The sequence below is a fragment of the Apodemus sylvaticus genome, chromosome 23, assembly GCF_947179515.1.
Source record: "Apodemus sylvaticus chromosome 23, mApoSyl1.1, whole genome shotgun sequence".
In the NCBI taxonomy this organism is placed as follows: Eukaryota; Metazoa; Chordata; class Mammalia; order Rodentia; family Muridae; genus Apodemus; species Apodemus sylvaticus.
In genome coordinates, this window is record NC_067494.1 from 42005155 (window position 1) to 42025450 (window position 20296).

The 20296-nt window shown below is 49.3% G+C and overlaps 1 protein-coding gene across 2 annotated transcripts in view; it reads right to left on the minus strand.

The window, feature by feature from the left end:
- Agpat4 (1-acylglycerol-3-phosphate O-acyltransferase 4) overlaps positions 1-20296 on the minus strand; it is a 98882-nt gene that overhangs the window by 7321 nt on the left and 71265 nt on the right. For both annotated transcript variants that reach the window (XM_052169368.1, XM_052169369.1), the window contains one exon: positions 10691-10860. In XM_052169368.1, coding sequence (XP_052025328.1) covers positions 10691-10860 — 170 coding nt within the window. The remainder of the gene's footprint in view (positions 1-10690; positions 10861-20296) is intronic.

Genomic DNA, 20296 nt, shown 5'->3' on the forward strand with positions numbered 1-20296 from the left:
CAGGGACCACAGCCCTCCGACATGACTGACATCTGTATGTTCACCAAGCCCAACCTAGAACCTCTGTCTGGCAAGTCTGTAGAATGCCATCCCACAGATCAACCCCATCAGCAAAGCCACTGAGTTCGTACAGGCGAGGCCAGCAAAATTCACGGCGTGACAGACTGGCCGGTGGAGGCCAGCAGAGTTTGAGCGGCCCCAGAGCTGGCACGGGGAGGCTGGCACGGGGAGCCAGCTTGGCTCAAATGGATGCTCTTAATCTGGTCTGCCACTCATCTCTGAGGCTGGAAACGGCCAAACACCTCAGGCCTGGGTAGCTGTGGTTGGTCCCCAGCAACTATTCAGAGACTACACTGTGTGGGCATCAAGGGTGGGGTGGGGAACTTGGGATCTAATGGGACAAGAAGGTAGGGAGATACAAAATGACTTGTACCTTGCTGGACTTGTATTCATTCTCTGTGTGTGTGTGTGTGTGTGTGTGTGTGTGTGTGTGTGTGTCAGAGATAAAGAGGGAGAGATCATGCATGCACTCATGTGTATGAAAGCAGACTGGTGCCCCAGCACGCATACAGAGGCCAGGGGACAACTCCAGGTATCAGCTCTCGTCTTCCACGTTGTTGGAGGCAGAGCCTCTTTGTTGTTCGCCCGCTGCATAGACCGGGTTGGATGGCCCACGAGTGTCTGGGGATTCTCCAGTCTCCACTGCTCGCCTCCCCGTCGGAGCAGTTGAATTAGAGACACTCACACTATGTGTCTCGAGCTGTACGGAAGTTAAGGGGATCCAAACCACCGCCCCCCCTCCACTGTGGAATTGACCGAGATGTTCCCTGACTCTTGAGGTGGATGCCCACCTGCACTGGCAGTGTGGACAGCTGGGCACTTTTCACAGCTGCCAATCAAGAGCCTAAGCCTTCGCTGCCTGAAGGGGAGAGAGCAGAAGTTTCCCATCCCCCCTCCCTTCTCTCCCCTCTTCCTATCTTCCACTCCGTGTCTTGGTGGCTAAGACGATACTGTCGGCATTTCTACCCTGCTTGAGGCCCTGAGGTAAACTTCTGAGGAGGCCTCCTCACCTCATCTGCACCCCACTTTTCTTCTCAGCACGGAGCAACCTTAAAGACTCCTGCTCTTGTGTGCCTGTCACCCTGGAAACCACACAATCTTTGGGGTCACAGTCCTCCCTGGGAGCCCACTGCCCAGACTCCAGGTGACAGGAAAGGACCTTCCTGCTGGTCCTCAGTTTCTTCTACGATGAGAGCAAACGGAACCAAACACAAAGCCGCCATTGGCAAATTAAGCTCTTCTTTCTGGAAGTTAAATATTATTTTTAAGATTCTATATACCAGATCTTGCAAAAATTACATATGGCGGGCTCAGGAATTACAGGATGAGCCACCCTGCCACCCACAGAGATGCTACTGGCTCTAACATGGCAGCTACTGGGCTGGGTGGGTGGTCAGCCTCACCGAGCCAATCATAGCTGCATTCTTGGGTGCACTTCCTGTTCGTGGTTCTCCTATGAGACACAAGTGGGTGTTAGCACTTGGCCTTTGGTAGCTGGTGGAGAAGGCTACCCTGGTGGGTTGTGGGAATCTAGAGGTTCAACAAGAGTTTATTCCCGGGCTGGAGAGATGGCTCAGTGGCTAAGAGCACTGATTGCTCTTCCAAAGGTCCTGAGTTCAATTCCCAGCAACCACATGGTGGCTCACAACCATCTGTAAAGGATCCGATGCCCTCTTCTGGAATGTCTGAAAACAGCCACAGTGTACTTACATATAAATAAATCTTTAAAAAAAAAGGGGGGGGTGGTGCTGGAGAGATGGCTCAGCGGGTAAGAGCACCAACTGCTCTTCTGAAGGTCCCGAGTTCAAATCCCAGCAAACACATGGTGGCTCACAACCACTTGTAACGAGATCTTATACCCTCTTCTGGAATGTCTGAAGACAGCCACAGTGTACTCACTATAAATAAATCTTTAAAAAAAAAAAAAAAGGGTTTATTCCCATTGCTGTCTTATGTCACCAAGAAGTCACTTCAATGTCCCACAGCAAAAGCATTCATTGACTACAGTGTACCCTCCACATCTGACAATATTTAATAGTATGGGTAAGGCTGCAAGCCAGAGTGCAAGGGCCACTCTCATGCCCGCCCTTGTCAGTGAAGTTTCACTGGTACAGGGTAAGCATTTGCCTGAACGTAGGAGCAATCCCGCTGATATCATGGGCTGAGCAGGAGTCAGACAGACGATGTGGTCCACAGAGCTGAAATGCTCTCTGGCTGGCCAATTACAAATCACATCCGACAAGCCTTAATTTACAGCCATTAATGTCCACCCCATATAAAATTCTCACGTTACACTAAACAGATGATAGAGGAAGGGGGTATGCTAAGAAACTTTACAAGTTAACTCCTTCTTGTCTGACATCCTGGAAATTATTATGGCAGTAGGACGTAAATATATCTAGGAAGACCTAAAATGAATATAGGGTAACCCATATCCACCAGGTGCTGAAGTGTCTACCATGGCCAGTATTTTGATCACACACATTACATACATCCTACAATGGAAAAGTTCTGGAAATGTTTTGGAGGTGAGAAGAGGGGGGTGGGGATGTGAAAGCTAAGGGTGTGTGGGGGGGGGGCACGAGGGTTGAGAAACTCCTTACCATGGATGCCCCACCCAGCTGGGGAGGACATCACCCACCTCTCAAGGAACACAACCATTCTCTGAGCCAACAATTTAGCATCTCCAACTAAGACAGTGTGGTACGCAGGTACCAGATGGCCAAACAAAGAACTGCTTTAAATAGCACAGGGGCTCGGGGCATCTTCACCCCCAAATTTGGTGGCTTTTAACTCACCTCACTACCAGACTGCAAAGGAGACCCCTTCTGGGTTGAAGACAGCAGCCTGGCAGGTGGAAAATGCACCACTCTTCTCTGATCACACCAGAGGCCGAGCAAGACCACCGACAGCTCAGCCTCAGTCCTCACCCACCACAGGAGAGTTTACCTCCTAGCAACATTCATCACAATCTGACCAGTCCATGCAAGGACCCTCTTTAGGCCAGGCACGGTTCCAGTGCTGGGGACACAATGGTGGGTGGGACTGTCTGTGACAGTCTAGAGGCAAACGGTAGTAGCACACTGGAGGTTGAATCAGCCCCTTCCGCCAGCACGGACTACGCAGCCACCCTCCTGTGACATCGACATACTCATGGAAGCTCTCGGATGACGGAGATGCGAACAGAGCTCAAAATGATGCAGCGGGTACGTCAGTGGGTATCCAAGGGCTGTGACACTCCATGACGTGGTACATCTTTCTTACGGCCCTGGCCCTGCTCTGGCGTTCCAGGGCCTCCCATGCAGGAAAACGCTATGGAGTCCCCTACCAGAAGTCCTGAGAGAGTCTCTCTGAACAAAATGAAGCCTGTTCACGATTAGTCACAGCCCACAGGGTCGGGGGAAATGAGCAAAGTGAACTGGAAACAAAAGCGCTCTAAGAATTTCTCTCTCACTGGCTGGAAATAACCAGGCATCAATGTATCAAAACCCAGCCAGGTCGGCAACAAGGTCCTTCAGCACTGAATAATGTTTCCTCCTGCACGGCTTCTTCCCTCCCCGTGGCGAACCCAGACTTTTCTAGATTTGACAGGTGTGCAGAGTGGGGGGGAAGGGGCGGAGGGACAGAGAGGAGGGGTGTTTCCTGGCCAGGAAGTTTGCTGAGACCAGCAAGGGTCTTTTTCCACTGACACTTCTCTGAGGCGCTGAGGTGCAGCCGGAACAAAAGAGATAAAAGAAGTTCCTGCCCTTACCCGCACCCAGAGCCCTCACCCCACCCCACCCCACCTTTACTATTCTAAAAGGCTGGCCAGGATGCTTCTAGAACGGCCTAAGGCCAGAGCATCTGGGAAGATAAGCAGAAAGCATTCCAAGGAGGGGGTGGGGTGAGGCGTAAACTGGAGGGGACACACACACACACACACACACACACACACACACACAGGACGCTTTCTGGGCAGGAGATAATGGGGCACCTTGCTCTGACAGGTGTCTGGTTACATGGCCAACTGAAAGGTTCCAGAGCCCTGGGGAGGGACAGATGGGCGTTTGTGCGAGGGCAGCTAGAGGGGAGCAGATGTCACTGGCTAGGGTGGTTTGCGGAAGGGAGAAGGGCCAGGTCTGCTATCAGGCAGCCTTGTCTCTGAGTCACTCCTGCCAGGGGAGTTGGTTCCATAAAAGAGGCCCTGTCATGTCCTAGCTGGGACTGTACTTTAGGGCGGCTCCTCCTGTGCAAGAGCTGCCTGGGACTTTTCTCTACCACCCCCACCCCCACCCCCAGGATTCTCTAGGTCATCTTTAGGTACCTTATCTGGTAACACCGTTAGGTAACTCCAGGTCCATCTCTGGCACCACTCCCCACCCCGCCTGGGTCAGAAAATGAACCATCAGGGCCTAAAGTGGCACATCTGTCCACTCCAGCTGTCACAACAGGGCCTGCCAAAGTCTACAGATAGGGCGCCAATTAGTCTTGGCTGAGATGCTGTAAGAAATGAATTAGTTGGACCCATTTTCAATAGGAGGGGTGTGCTCAGAGCTCTTGGTGGGGGTGGGGGTGGGGGTGGGGGTGGGGGTGGGGCCAGAGATAAGCAGGAGCTGTTAGGCCTGGTGGCAGAATCGGATCCCAGACAAACAGCTGAGGCAGACCTGGCCACAAGGTTCTCCCAGCATCCCTCAGTTCCTACCTGGCATGCCCCTCCCCTCCCCCAACTTTGCAGAGCCCTGAGAGCCCGGAAATTAAGTGCAAACGCTTCATGCCTAAGCCCACAGTCAAAGAACAGACCAATCTCATACCCCAGGATAATAACCATTTGTTTTGTTTGTTTTGTTTTGAGAGAGGGGGGGTGGAGAGAGAGAGAAACCATAAAGTTGAGTGGGTAGAAAGGTTGGGGAAGAGTTGGGAGAAAGGAAAAAAAATGATCAAAATATATAATCTGGGGCTGGAGAGATGGCTCAGCGGTTAAGAGCACCGACTGCTCTTCCGAAGGTCCTGAGCTCAAATCCCAGCAACCACATGGTAGCTCACAACTATCTGTAAAATATATTATTATCTGAAAGTGAAACTGAAAGAATAGAAAATACAGCCTAACTCCAGCCTTCTAAGGAGCCCCAAACAGTTCATATTCCAGAGCCTGCTCTTTGTGCTCTTTGTTAGAAACTAAGTAAAAAGTCACATTCCAGAGCCCGCCCTAGGTTTAGAGCTGACAAAAAGGCCTTGAATAGGTGAACCTGGCCCCACAAGGTTACTGGAAAAGAGCTAAGCTTATCTTGCTTCTGTAAACTGCTTATGCCATTACCGATCCAGGAGTTCATGCAGCCATAGACTCCAAGAAAATAAGAAACTAATTGGTCCACTGAGCGCGGGCTCCGATAATTTAAACTGATTGGCCTAAAAACTATGGAGTGGTACAAATCGATTGGCTCACATTTCGAGGGCTCTCGATGCTAAGGAATGATTGGTTGGTGATTCGCGGGCTTTGTCGTAATCTTATGAAAGCTGTCCCAATCCTGCACTCAGGGTCCACAGTCCTCTAACCCTGTGTACGGTTGTGGGGCCCAGAATTCTGGAATAAAGAAATCCTCATGTTATTGCATCAAGACCATTTCTTGCGAGTGATTTGGGTGTCGCCTTCTGAGGTATGGGGTGCTAGGGCACCCTCGGTTTTGGGGGGGTCTTACAAAACATTTAAAACTTGAAAAAGAAATAACAATTCTTTTCTTTGACCTGCTCTTTGCCCAGAGAAAAGCAACAAATTCTAACCCATTCTCTGGCCACGCTTCCTTGTATCGTCTGAGAGATCTTTACCAAGAGGAAGAAGAAGTTTGTCTCAAACCAAAGGCCACGGTAGGGTGGGTGACCTCTAAGATGGTCCCACAACCTAGAGGTTTCCCTGGGTGTGGGCTGTGCCCCAAGAGCTCACCTCTCACAAATGGAATCTGAGAGAAGATTCCATTGCACGGTGCTGTAGTTTCTGCTCTGGGCGCTGGCTCCCCCTCTCTTTGGCGTTGCATAGACCCTGGGAGAAGGGGTTTCTGTGTCCAGGGAAACCCCCCAACAGGCCATGTGTCAGGGATTGAGGCGTAGACAATAGGCCTGTCACTAAGCGAGGCCAGCCAGGACATGCCAACGGTTCAGATGAGACCATCACTCTGGCTGTCACATGACCACAGCTCGCTCGGCTAGAACCCCAGCTGATTGGTGCCCATCTCCCTGACAAAGAGACAGAGTCGGTAGCCTGCACGCCTGTGCTTTACCCAGCTAACTTTGGAGACCGCATGCCGCTACAGATGACCGAGACTGCCTATGTCTAAGAGACCTCATGTATGACCTTTGACTTCTGTCCCCATCCAGCAGGGCTGCCTATGTCTAAGAGACCTCATATATGACCTTTGACTTCTGTCCCCATCCAGCAGGGATGGCTCAGCCCTGCTCCTCCTCCTCCTCCTGCTCCTCTACCTCCTCTCCCTCTTTCCTCCTCTCCCTCCTCCCCGTTCTCCCTCCTCCCCATTCCACCTCCTCCCCTGCTCTCCCTCCTACACATCTCCCAAAGCCTTGAGGTCCATGCAGCCATGGCGCTGGCTACTTCTCTGGTGTTTAGGAGAAAATGGGCAAGTGATTCACCTCCTCTCCCCTCAGTTCCTTTGGGGACACTAGGGCAGGCGCACACACACACACACACACACACACACACACACACACACTGCAGGGTGTGACACTGCCCTGGGTTAAAGTCTGAGACCTACTTGCTGAACCTCTGGGTGGGGTCTCCCCAAATCTAGGCTGCAGCTCCCCACCACCTCATACCCATTACACCCAACCTAGGTTGTTCAAGTTTAAAGGTAATAAAAAATGAAAAAAAAATCTCTGACTCTTAATATTCACTTAATAAGTCACAACATAGTTAGATCTGAAGTCCCTGGCTGGCGGGAGGGGCCGTGGTCTGCTTTGGTTTATCTGTGCTCAGAGGTGGAACGCCTTCCCAGGGCTCAAATGGGTAAGGGGAAGCAAGCCCCTGACTGTGGAGACAGTGTCTCTGCTCCGTGACCCTTGTATGATGGGTCACATCTCCAGCTCAGGGTCCCCATCCTCTCTCCAGAGCTCTCCATCTGTGTTCCTCTCATAGGCGCCCTCTCTGACCCAGGGCCACCCCTCTGGCCCAAGGCTGCCCCTCAGGCCCCGAGTCCCCTTTCACTTCTCCCTGGGGGTCGCATCAACCCCTTTCTCCTGAGCGTGTGTCTCCTCCCCCTGGCTGTGGACTCTGGGTCACAGATCTCTCTCTCACAGGATTCTGGGCCATTCTCAAGTTTCTCTGAACTCCATTGACCCGCAGCCCCATCCCCAGCCTCACAGTTCCTGCTCCTAGCAAGGCATGCTACACTTAGCCATGATGCTGGTTCTGCTAGCCGTTGGCCTGTGGATTCAAGTTCCCAGAACGGGGTTCCAGCTCAGACCCTGCTTCTTCCAAGGGGTTTGGTTTTGAACCCTGGGAGAAGGGACTGAGGTGCATATTTTACATACCAAAGCAGACCTGGCCTTCAGGGTCTCCCAGCATCCCTCAGTCCCTACCTGGCATACAAGGACCCAAAACCCAGTCCAGGGGCTGGGCTGCCCTTCCCCCAGAGGCTCTTCCCTATATAATCCAGACATTTTGGTCTCTCTTCTCCTCCTCCCTCTTCTCTCCCTGCATGTGTGTTCTTCTGTCTTTTTTTTTTCTCCCCTCCCCTCCCTTTCCCTCCTCTCTCTCTCTCTCTCTCTCTCTCTCTCTCTCTCTCTCTCTCTCTCTCTCGTAACTTCCCTGGCCCAGAACTTTGGGGCCAGTGAAGTCTCCCAAGAGCATCTTTCCAATAAACCTGAATTTAATAAAATCTAATCTGGCTTGAATTGCCTCCTTTCGCCAGCAGAGAAATAATCTTTTCACAAGAGGGGAAGCTTTGGAATCAGACTTGCCAATCGCTTCCTTGCAAACCGAACAGCAACCAGGACTCTGGTGTTTACTCAGAAGTGTGGATAAGTCACTGTTCTATTGCTGTGAAGAGACACCATGACCACAGCAACTCTTACAAAGGGAAACTTTTAAATGGGGCTGGCTTACATTCAGAGCTTTAGGCCGTTATGGTCAAGGCACGGGCAAGAGAGCACACAAGCGGACATGGCGCTGGATAAGTAGCTGATAGCTCTACGTCGTGATCAGCAACAGGCAGCAGAAAGAGTGACAGACCCTTGGAGCATTTGAAAACCCACCCCCAGTGACACACTTCCTCCAAGAAGGCCACACCCACCCAACAAGACCACACCTAAAATCACAGCTTGGTGACCAAGCATTGAAATCTACTAGCCAGGTGGGGGCCATTCTTATTCAAACCACCTCAGTGCGAAGAGAAGAGGGCCAAGAGGGCCGTGAGTCTTGGTCATACTGGTTTCCTGGGTGGAGCAGGAAGCTACTGAGGCCTCCAAGTGCCCTAGCACAGGAACAAGAAAAGCCAACACATTCAGAACGGCAAAGTCAGCAAAGACATCAGTCTCCAGGAGATCACCAACTGCCTCCAAGCCCAAGATGACAACTACATGGTAACTTTCGACCTCACCCACGGCTTCAGTCACCCAGAGGCAACGTGGTCTACAGATTTTAATCAGAACGGTCCTGAGACCCATGCCAAGTTTAAGTACTCTGTACTGTAGATCATGACTTGTAGTGCTCTGCTTAGTTAATATTACCTCTCGCTATCCTTATGTACAAACTAGACTCTGGAATCAGAATACGCACACACGAAAATATCACACAGCACGTATAAGATTGGCTATTACCCACAGAGTCAGACATCCTTGGGATGTCTTCGAATGTGACCCCCCCCCCCCATAGACAGAGAAAGGGAACCTCTGTATAAGAACCTTCATTTTTGTTCTGAAAATGTAAATGAACACAAAGAAACAAAGAGCTCCCTTTGCCAGAAAGCCCTTAACCTGGTTGAAGGAAGCAGAGTCACACATTCTCTAGACTCCTCCTGTACCCTGTGGCCACAGCTCTGTATTCTAAACATAAAGGTCTTGTGTGTGTGTGCTACCAAAACCGAGTGTGCCGTGATTAGCCTGCCTCTCTGTAGGCCATCATACCAAATGCCAAACTCCACCCCTGAGTCCTCGGGAAAACTTCTGGGACCTTCTCCATCCTGGGGCAAAAAGGTATTTGTTCCCATGATGATATCTGAAGGCTTCTGGTGGTGACTTTGAGTCATTACTGTGGTGCAGGCTTAAGCATGACACACCCCAACGTGTCAAAGACAGCAAAAGCCAACTGAAGAGACTCGGTTAACAAAGGCAGGGAAGCTGCTGCATGCGAGAAGTCAAACTAATGTGAGGGAAACAGACTTTAGGAACAATTCCAAATTCTGCTATTGAGGCCTTGCTGCTCGGAGACTTGGCGTTCTTGAGCCTGCGGCGGATTCAACATGGGGTGAATTGTGCCTGCGAGCTAGGCAATCACAAGGACAGGAATTGGAGCCAAACTACACAAGTTCCAGTCCAAATCCAATTACAGCTGCCTGAGCAGACTATGAAACTCGCTCTAATTGAGATCCTCTCTGCCCCCTCGGGGAAGGTGTGTGTCCACTCGCAAATGCTTCTTTCTGTAAGGATTAAACAAACAGCTAACTGTATTTGCTTACAAGATGTTAATCCTGCTTCTAAGCAGGAATAGAAGCATCGTGGTGGTTAATACTGTCAACCTGCTGACACTACGGCAGCCATGGTCAACCTTCCTAACGCTGTGACCCTTTCAAACAGTTCCTCAGGTTGTGAGGAGTCCCATTCATCAAATTATTTTTGTTGCTACTTCAGACCTGCAATTTTGCTGTGATGAGTGTTAATGTAAATATCTGTGTTTTCCAGTGGTCTTAAACGACCCCTTTAAAAGGGTCATTCGGCCCTCAAAGGGGTTGTGAACACTGCTCTAGACTTACCTATGAGCCACACTTCCAAGAACACTATGGGACATTACCTAGATTAGGTTAACTGAATCGGAACGCCTTTCCCCCTGCCCCTTGCCCAGCCCAGGGCTCTGAAATGAATCGGAAGCATAAACCATGATAATACAAACTAAGCAAAAGCATCCTTCTCTCTGCTTCCTCACTGCAGAGGAAATGGGACTGACCGGTGGCCTTACCCTGGTGCTGACAACCTTGCCCACCAGGGAGGATTGCCCTTAAACAGGCAACGTTACCTCCTTGAGATGCTCTTATCTGGTATTTTGTCACGGCAAGGAGAAAAAAAAAAAGGCCAAACAAACAGCTTTTGAGAGCATCTCATACTATAAAAAAAGTTTTTTTTTAATTAAAAAATATAAATGAATAAATAAAACCACCTGGCCAATGCCGGGCTTGGTAGCGCCTGCCTCTAATCCCAACTCTCTCGGAAGCTGAGGTGGGAAGACAAATCCTAGAACAGCCTGGGCTCGGTAGCAGGATCCTATCTCAACCTCTGCCCCCAAATAAAAGCAACAACAACAACAACAACAACAAATCCTGTTCATTCTAGAAGTTCTGAGAGACTGACAGCAAATAGCAAATCGCACGGCAGACTCTCTGGGAGGGATGGGGGGGGAGCATCGTGAAGAAGGGTGAAGGCACATCCCACTTACCCCCAGGATCCCCAGGCGCTCGGCCAGACTCCAGCCACAGAGAAAGTCGATCTCAAACTTGTGGTTGAGGACGACGATGGCGTTTTCCTTCCCGTAGTGGGGCGAGGCCTTTGGGTCGGTGTAGATGGTGCACTCTGTGCCAGACCACCACTCCAGAAGCATCACCAGCTCTGTAACAGACCACAAGGACACACAATACACATTTACGCTGCTGTTATAGGGAAGGTTATAGGGTTATAAGGAAATCGGTGGTCTAGTTAAGCAACTTGGGAGAAATAAAATCAGAGTCTAGATTCACTCACATCTGTGTCCCTGTGCTGACTGAGTTGATGGGTGTTCTAGAAACTGACTAGTTGTTATGCTTCTAAACTCCATCCAAGAACCAACTCCTCTCCCACGGATGACACCTGAGAGCAACCGTGGTACAAGGAGACACAGGTCTGTCCCTTTCAGTGACAAGGGTAACTCTGAGGTGTCAATCACTCTGGAGGCTTCAACCAAATTATTACCATAGTCTTTGGAGAAGCTTGCGAAAATTAAGACGTGTTTGTAGGTGGCAATCAGGCTGAGTGTATCCTCTGCATGTGCCTTCATTCTAGGTGGCCAGTTTTCTGAGGCTGGGAGTCTCAGGAAAAGACTGTGTGGTAGGAAACTAGGAAACTCTAGATGTGGAATTGAATGTGAACATCAACACAGCCCCCCTGAAGTGAACTCTTGGAGTGGGAGGTGTTGGCAGGCAGGAATTTGTGATGAGAGTCCTCTGTGAGGTGGTATTGTTGTTTATAATGATTAGTGAGGTACCCATTCTATAGAGGGCTCTCATATCCCAACACACACACACACACACACACACACACACACATACACAAGTAGGTCTAACCTTGGTTGCCCTGGAGACACCCTTCTCTTCCAGACCAGAGACTGAATTTGGAGCATATAGAACCATCTAGAAGGCCTCATAGTCTAGATTCTAAGCAGTGGCACTGTGGGCTTTCCCGAAGCTAACCCCATGGATCTGTCATGTCCTTGCCTTTGGGGTGCAGATGCATCAGGGGATTTTGTGAAAATTACTGGTGGTCAGGACCATTCAGGTTCCCTTCTAGGAAGCCCCCCTGGGAGGTGTCAGAAGCTGCCAGGTAAGGAGAATGATACTGACCCCGTTGACCTTCCTGCTTCACCTGTGATCATTGCCAGAGGCTTGCCCCTGTGTCCTGAGGCTGAGTCACTGAGGTTGGGGACCTGCTGTCCTCAAGTCCACTAAGCAGAAAAGGTAGAAAGGAGATTAAACAGACATGCTGTACTATGGAGAAACATCTAGTGTCACCTCTGGTTCTGCTGAAATCACCCAGGTATTTCTCCCCTGCTCAGTTTGTGACTCTGCCATTGCACATGACACCAACAGCCACCAAGTCCCCTTGACTGCTGGGAGTCTCTCTGGGGCTTTGTTCTATTTAGACGCAGGCCAGAAGCCTGACTCTACTACAGCTGTAGACATGGGAACCATCTGAGACATCTTGGGCTTCTGGGTAAGATGGAGTCCTACACGTGGATCAGGTTTATGGCTCCAGCACAGCCTGTTAGTCCGTTCTGGAAACAGGAGTCAGGCATGGGACAATGTCAGGTCATGCACAGGGGAGAGGCCACCCTAAGTTACCTTCCTTCCAAGACCCTCTGACTAGACGCTTGGTGTGAGTCACCCATTGTCCTTCCAATAAATCTCACTTGAGGAGACTATCGGCAATGATTTCATGATACTTCCAGCACTCAGAAACTGCCTTTGCTGGAAGATAGTATCTCATCAAGCAACTCAAAGCAGGATAAAAGCCTGGCACCCGTGCCTTCATTCTGTGTCTGTCCGCCTTGTCTTAAATCCTTGGGACAGACCTGCCTAACTCTGGAGGTAGGCCTGTCCGTCACCGAAGGAGTATCTTTGTCTATACAGTGGTACCTTAGCTATCTCATCCCTTCAAGGATGAAGGCATAGATATGACTGACATGTCACCATCCACCTTCAAAATATCTTACACAGCACCCTCCTTTCAAAGTGCCTGAAAGTCTTTCTAGCCAGTGTCTAACCCTGTAGCTACCTTAGATTCCAGGAACGTGGAGTCTTACAGACCACTCCATGACCCAAGCAGGAGCAATCGTTTCAGGAGAGTGAGATTGTCCTGGTCAAGCACTAAGACCTCTCGGGGTCCACACTTTGCAGAACAAGCTGAGATGCGGAGCGGTGAGACCTCTGTCCAATCCAGGTTGCCCAGCAGTGCGGGCCTTGGGCTCCCCGCCCCAGATCCTCCTAATCAATCCCTAAGGTCATGCTAGTACCGCAGATAGGCCGAAATGATGAAGACAAGCCTTTGCCACCATTTCAACATGACTTCAGGTGGCTTTCTCCCAGACAAGACTAAACCTGAGATGTTTGGACTCCTGGAGGTGCGCCTTTAGCCCAGGAGTTTGTTTACTGCACAAGGAAAGAATTCTTCCATTGTCCATGGAGGAACCTGGTTTCCATCTCTGCCTTCACTCCTCCTCCCAAGTTAATGTCCTTCCCTGTCCAACAGACCTGGATTCTGTGGCCTGAATCACCAGGCACAGCCCAGCCCCAGGGCAGGAATGTACTGTGCTCTGCAGGCCCCTGTAGATCACCTGACCTGACTGGTGCTAAGGCCTGGAGATCCTTATCGAGAGCCTCCAGCAGCCCCGAGCCTCACTGCCCACAAGCACAAACTTCAGAGGGGGCCGAGGCATCCGGACACACATCTATCCTGGCTGGGCTGCCTGTAACTGTGTGTGCACCCTAGGTAGCTCTCCCAGAAGGCTGGGAGACAAGGCACAGAGCTTGTTTTGCAGCCCTTGCTTCTATCCACAGGCCACCTTCTCTCACTTTAGAAAAAAAGCCAAGGTCAGCACTTGTGACCTCAAGAGGATGAGGAAGGTACGCCCTGAGTGGGAAGGCTAGGGAGGCGATCTGGGTCTCTTAGCAGCCGGCAGCGATTCTCAAAGCCGCTATGCTGCTCACATCTGTTTTCTCCAGGCTGTTCCCAGGGCAGTGGAGTGACAGCTGCCCCTACTCAGAGCAGCTGCACCTGGTTGTCCAGCTCTGGCCCTGGTTCCCCGGCTGCTAATGTATTCTTCAAATTCCTGGATCAGTCCTTGGGCACTTGATACCAGGAAGGGGTGTGTTTACAGGAAATGACATCACTGGGGGGGGCCCGAAAGAGTCTAGGCTACTGCCTTTGAGGGGTAATTGAAGGCTGAAACTTTCAAACTGCCAACGAATTCCCTTTTGTTCTGTTTGTTCTTAGGCCATTCATCCTAAAGGAATTATGGGTAGGAAAAAGAAGACACAAGGATAAAAGGAAGGAGGGAAGGGAGACACAAGTGACATCCTAGAACTACTTTGTAAATGACAATACCGCCAGGCGGTGGTAGCTCATGCCTGTATCCCAGCACCCTGGGAGGCAGAGGCAGGCGGATTTCGGAGTTCGAGGCCAGCCTGGTCTACAGAGTAAGTTCCAGGACAGCCAGGGCTATACAGAGAAACCCTGTCTCGAAAAAAACCAAATCCAAAGACCCATAAATAAATAAATAAATAAATTAATTAATTAATTAATTAATTTAAAAAAAGTAAATGACAATACCACTCACAGAAAGAGGAGACATCGGCTAACAAACCCCACAACGAAGAAGACTCCTGAATATCGAGGCTGAACCCAGGCAGGGCCCCCCAGGACATTTAAAAGCCGTGATTGTATAGAGGAGTTGACAAGAGGAGGCAGGGTAAGACAGGACCAGCCTGGAAGGACCTCGGGCAAACCTGTGCTCCGCTTATCTCCACATAAAGATGAAAATGAGTGACCCAAAGGCTCGTCGTCCCTCCCTTACCTTGCCGTCCTCAAAGCCTTGAGCATCTGCCCGCCACACCAAGGCTGTCTCTGTGGTACTATTACTGATGACCACAATGAACGCAGAATACATAAGGCACAGAGACGAGCCTGGGCCTGGTGTCCACTTCCAAGCAGCTACGTTTAGGGTAAACATCCTACAAGACTGACTGGCTGATCCAAATTTCAGTGATTGTAGACAGTTGGAGTGTTGCAGACGCAGAGCAGATTTATCTTGGCCTGTGTTTGAGTCCTTAGATAACCATTTACTACCCTCAGAGTGTGACTACCAATTAAAATCCTTTGGGGTATGTAAAAACACACCCCTGGCCTTCGCCTACTCAAAGGCTAACAATGTCACAGATAGCACCGGAAGTATGGTAGGGGTCTCTCCTCTGCCCTGCTTCCTGCCCTCCTGATGCTCCCACTGACACATTTTAAAGTTTTGCGACCTATGCAGTTTTGTTTATTATTAAAGTTTCACAAAACTGCTGGAGAGACTGCTTAGTGATTAAGAACACTGGCCAAGGTCCCGGATTCAGTTCCCAGCACCCGCATGGCAGCTCATAGCCATTTATACTCAAGTTCTTGGGGATCTGATGCCCTCCTCTGGACTCTGCAGGCACCAGGCATATATATAATGCACACTCATGCATGGAGGCAAAACACCACTCCACACATGAACACACACACACACACACACACGCACGCACACACACATACATATATTCTATTTTAAAATTTTTCATCAAACCATTACTATATTGGAGCACGTTATGTAGGGTAACCTAAATCTGTGTTCTCAGGCTACAGTCACTAACTTTTGGCTTCAGAATTATATATATATATATATATATATATATATATATATATATATATATATATATATATATATATGTATGTATGTATATGTATATATATGTATATGTATATATGTATATATGTATATATATATATACACACACATATACATACACACATGTATATATACATATATACACATACACACATACACACACATATATATATGTACACATATATATGCATATATGTATATATGTATATATGTGTGTATATATATAATATATACAATTTTACATACACACACATATATATATGATATGAGGTGTGTATTTATACTGATGCACTAAGAGACATGATTTTATCTTCCCTCCTTGGCCATTTCCTGTCCCTTTGGAACAGCATCACCCCATCACAAATACTTGATACATCAGGACATATAGAGTTCTGGGATGCTCAGGAACATAGAAAAGGACTCTATAGAGAAGTCGGAGTGGAAAATTTCCAAGTAGGAAAACTCGTCGTCACGCACAGGGCGAGGCCCCAGCTTCCACAGGCTCCTCCCAAGGACGACCTGCCGTTTAGTCTCTTAGTCGCCATCTTGGCTCAGTTTCACCATGAGTCATATGAGGGGATCCTGTGAGGGGGGTCAGGCTTGGCCGAGAAGATGGAGGTTAGAAATGGGAAGATGGGGGGGCAGGGTACCTGGGGCACAGAAGATGGGGGGAAGAGACCACACATCAGTCCTCTGGAGTTGTCTGGGGGCTTCAAAATGCAAGTGTGAGGGTCTTGTGATTTTACAGAGTGTGGCGGGTCTCAACCTTCCTAATGCTACGACCCTTTAACACAGTCCCTCATGTTATGGTGAGCCCCTGTCCCCCAAATATAAAATTATTTTGTTGCTACTTCATAACTATAATTTTGCTACTATTATGTAATATAAATATCTGATATGCAGGGTATTAGTATTTGACCCCTGTGAGAGGGTTGTCCATACCCCACCCCCAAAGGGGTCATGACTCATATGATTCACAGGTTGAATACCACAGATTGCAGACTAATGCTTGCACCTGTCCCCTCTTGGGGCTCACCCAAGACATCCTTTCTGGGTGATCCCAGCCAAGCCCTGGTCAGAGCCTTCTTGTTTGCCCAGGTTCCGCTAACTGAATTTGTGTTTTGATTTCAGGTTTGGGCACGGCTTGGAGCCACTGTGGGATTTGTGAACTGGCCCATGGGTGACGGTGTGGCTCTGTGCACAGCAGCTACTGTTTGGCATTCCTTGTCTATGAGGAGATGCCGTAGGGAGGAGGGAAGACACACAGACACAAGTCTGTCTAGCACTGGGAGACAACGTTGTAGTCCTGCATCAGGATCTTTCCAGATGAGCTTTTGTATTTCAGAGGCTTGTGAGAAAAAGAGGTTTAATGTCTAACCTAAATATCATCAGTTAGAAGTTTTACAAAAGCCCTATGCATGTATAAGTACATGTACTTACCGTGTCACAAATGACACTTAATCACCTATGTAATTGTGTCTTTATTAAAATTAGCAGGAACAGCTGGGCAGTGGTGGCACATGCCTTTAATCCCAGCACTTGGAAGACAGAGGCAGGCAGATTTCTGAGTTAGAGGCCAGCCTGGTCTACAGAGTGAGTTCCAGGACAGCCAGGGCTACACAGAGAAACCCTGTCTCCAAAACCAAAAACCAAAAACCAAAAAAGTTTAGCAGGAACAAAAGATTACAAGGCTGTCCTCTCTTGAGTTGGGCCTCTGTGTGTGTGTGTGTGTGTGTATGTGTGTATGTGTGTATGTGTGTGTGTGTGTGTGTGTGTGTGTGTAGATGTGCCCAGTTCTGGCCGTGGATGAGTCTTTGAGCAATGGCCTCTGTCCCTGGCAGGGCCTGTCTGGGTCTCAGAATGAGGTAATGTCAGTAGGTCAAAGGCTTAAATGGTATGCATGAAAGTCAGACAAGGCCTGGTGCTTTGTGCCCTCAGGGCACACAGGGGAGAAAAGGGTGGGAGCATCCAGACCCTGATGCCCACCCCCTCCTCTCAGAAGCAGGAGAGACTGCTTGAACCTCCACTTCTGTGTCTCTGACCACCCACTGAGATACCACCAATCTATCTGATACCCGAGCCAGCTGTGGGATAGCTGACCAATGGGAAGCCTGACTTCAAGTCAGTTAATACACTGAGGAAGGCATGCTGCATGAATTTCTCATTTCAGGAATTTCCCAATGAGTGCTTTTGACCCATCACTGATGGAGACAGCCAGATGTGAAAGAAGAGAAGCTACAGATGCCAGGTGGGGCCCTGCTGTGCTAGACACAGGAGGGCTGGGGACCAGCAAGCTCCAGGACAGGACGTGGGATTTAGTCCTTGGATTGCGGGGTCCCAGCTGGGTTCCTCATCAGAGGCACACTGCTCACCCAGAGGCCAAACTGCCTTGTTAGAGTGCTTGGCTCAGTTAAGGACTTACATCTAACTTCTGGTCTGCAGGGACATCAGCAGAGGGAGGAGCGAATGTGGAGTGTAGTCCGTGATTCTGTTGTATCTTTTGGAACAGAGGACCTCTTTTTTTTTTTTTTCAATTTATCTACATTTCAAGTGTTATCCCCTTACCTGGTTTACCTCCCTCCCAGAAACCTCCTATCCCATTCCCCCTCCCCCTGCTTCTATGAGGGTGTTCCTCCACCCACCCACCCACTACCGCCTCCCCACCTTCGATTCCCCTACACTGGAGCATCTATCAAACCTTCATAGGACCAAGGACCTCTCCTCCCATTGATGCCTGACAAGGCCGTCCCCGACCTTTAATAGAACAACCTAATTACGTAGGAAGGACCAGTGAAAGGACCAAGCAGGTGTTTGTCACACCAAGCCTGACACATGAATTCCATCCCTGGGACTCACATGATAAAAGGACAAGAACCGACTTCCACAAATTGTCCTTTAACTTGCACACATGCAGGACAGTGAACATACCCAAGCATATATACAGAGAAACACAAATAAATAAAATACACATGCAAATAAATATGATAAAAATTGTTTGGCTATGAGGGAAAAGATTATATAGATGATTTGTTCTCCTGCTGGACTGGGACCAGTGAAGTCTCCACATGCTTCCGAAGCACACAGCTCTAGGGAAGTCCACACATAATTCTGAAATCCTCTAGTCATGCACTCTGAAGCCCTCACCTTCTATACCTTTGGGGTCCTCCCTTCATGTAGTTCTGAGGTCCTCCCTACATGCCCCACATCTCTGGGTTCCTCCTCGACACAGTTCTGGGACCCTGAGGTCCTTCCTCCATTGCTCTGGGATCCTCTCTTAACACCAGCTGTTACCAGTGAAACCTTCTCTGGTAAAGGTCGTATTCTGTACCTGCTGAGGTGATCAGGCGAAATACAGGGTATACAACTGGTTTAATTGCCCATAAACTGCACATTATTTGTTCACATAAACATGACCGGGTAGCATCAGATGGAAGACATATTTGTAATTAAATTATGAGCCAGGCACCACTGGAGTCAAATACTAAATCGTTATTCATTGTTTGCCTGAAATTCAAAGGTGGCTGGTGCCCTGAATTTCTATTTGTAATGTCTGGCAATCTGAGCCTTTGTCAGCCCAGTAGTCGCCATGGCAACAAGCCCTGATGCAACTCACGGATATGGCTTGGGAGGATGGGGACAGTAACCTCTCAGGAGTGAACAGCTTCCAAAGGGCATCAGGGCTTTCATGGGATATCTACCTCTCAAATGACAGAGGAGGCTGTCCCACAGTTCTGGGAAGTGTGCTGACTGCCCTGAGCTCTTAGATTACCTGCCCACTAAGGGTCCGGGCCTTTTCCTCTGCTGGCCTCATGGGAAGGCAGAGCACATGTTTCTTAGAACAAGTCTCAGCAGTAAATTTGTACTTAAGTTACACCCCACCTGTTCAGGGGCCCCTAACAAACAATGTCACCTGTGTTTAGTCTGAGCTTGCCAGTGACGTTATGGGTAACTGTCTAAAAACCCTTATTGCCTGGCAGCCCTGGCAACACCGGGCGTCAGGATGCGGACTTCTCTTGGTCATCCCATCTGACCTTTGGTGTGGAGAATAATCGGAAGTGTTGTAGGAGCTCAAACATACAAGGTCAGAACAGCAATGACACTAGGGCAGGATCACAGAGCTCAGGGTGACAACCCGGAGGACCCAGGCCAAGGCACTGGTCAGATGAAGACACAAGGAAGGAGCAAGGAATCATGGGAACAGAGCAAGTCCTCTAACTCACACACTGTAGACAGTAGAGAAAGCTTAGAACGCTTCCCAGAGAAAATCATTTCTTCAGCTACACAGTCACCCGTCGGGTTTCCTGTTCCTCTACTAGACAAAGAGACGGGCTCACAGTGTAAGTCGCTTGTCACGGGGCCACAGAAAGCCAAGCCTTCTGCCATCTGTGCCCTCTCACACGATGGATCTGGGCGGCAAGGGGCCACAGCAAAGGCGGTAGTACATCCTCCCTCTGCACTCTGTGCCCAATTCTGTGTCTTCACCAACCCGCTTCCTTGCTTCTATTTTCTCCTACCCATTTCCTGGGCTCTGGGTCATCTCGGGACAGGTATTAGAAGAGGCTCCTTGCCTCGCAGACCCTCCATATTCCCGAAGGACCGTCCCACAGTACCTCCTATCTCTCTAACTTCTCTTGCCTCTCAACATTGCTACAATTAAAACAGTTTAATCACGAAACCACTCTGAATGCCACGTTAGGCCAGCCAGGCCAACAGCTCCCAATTGGGATCAAGAAAATGAATCCAACATCTTGGATGCTCCCTGAAGCTCTGGAGGTAGGAAAAAACTTAATCAGACCACAGACAATACATATATACTTTACCCTTACCTGTCACCGCCCTGGAGACATCAATTGAATAATTAGGTCA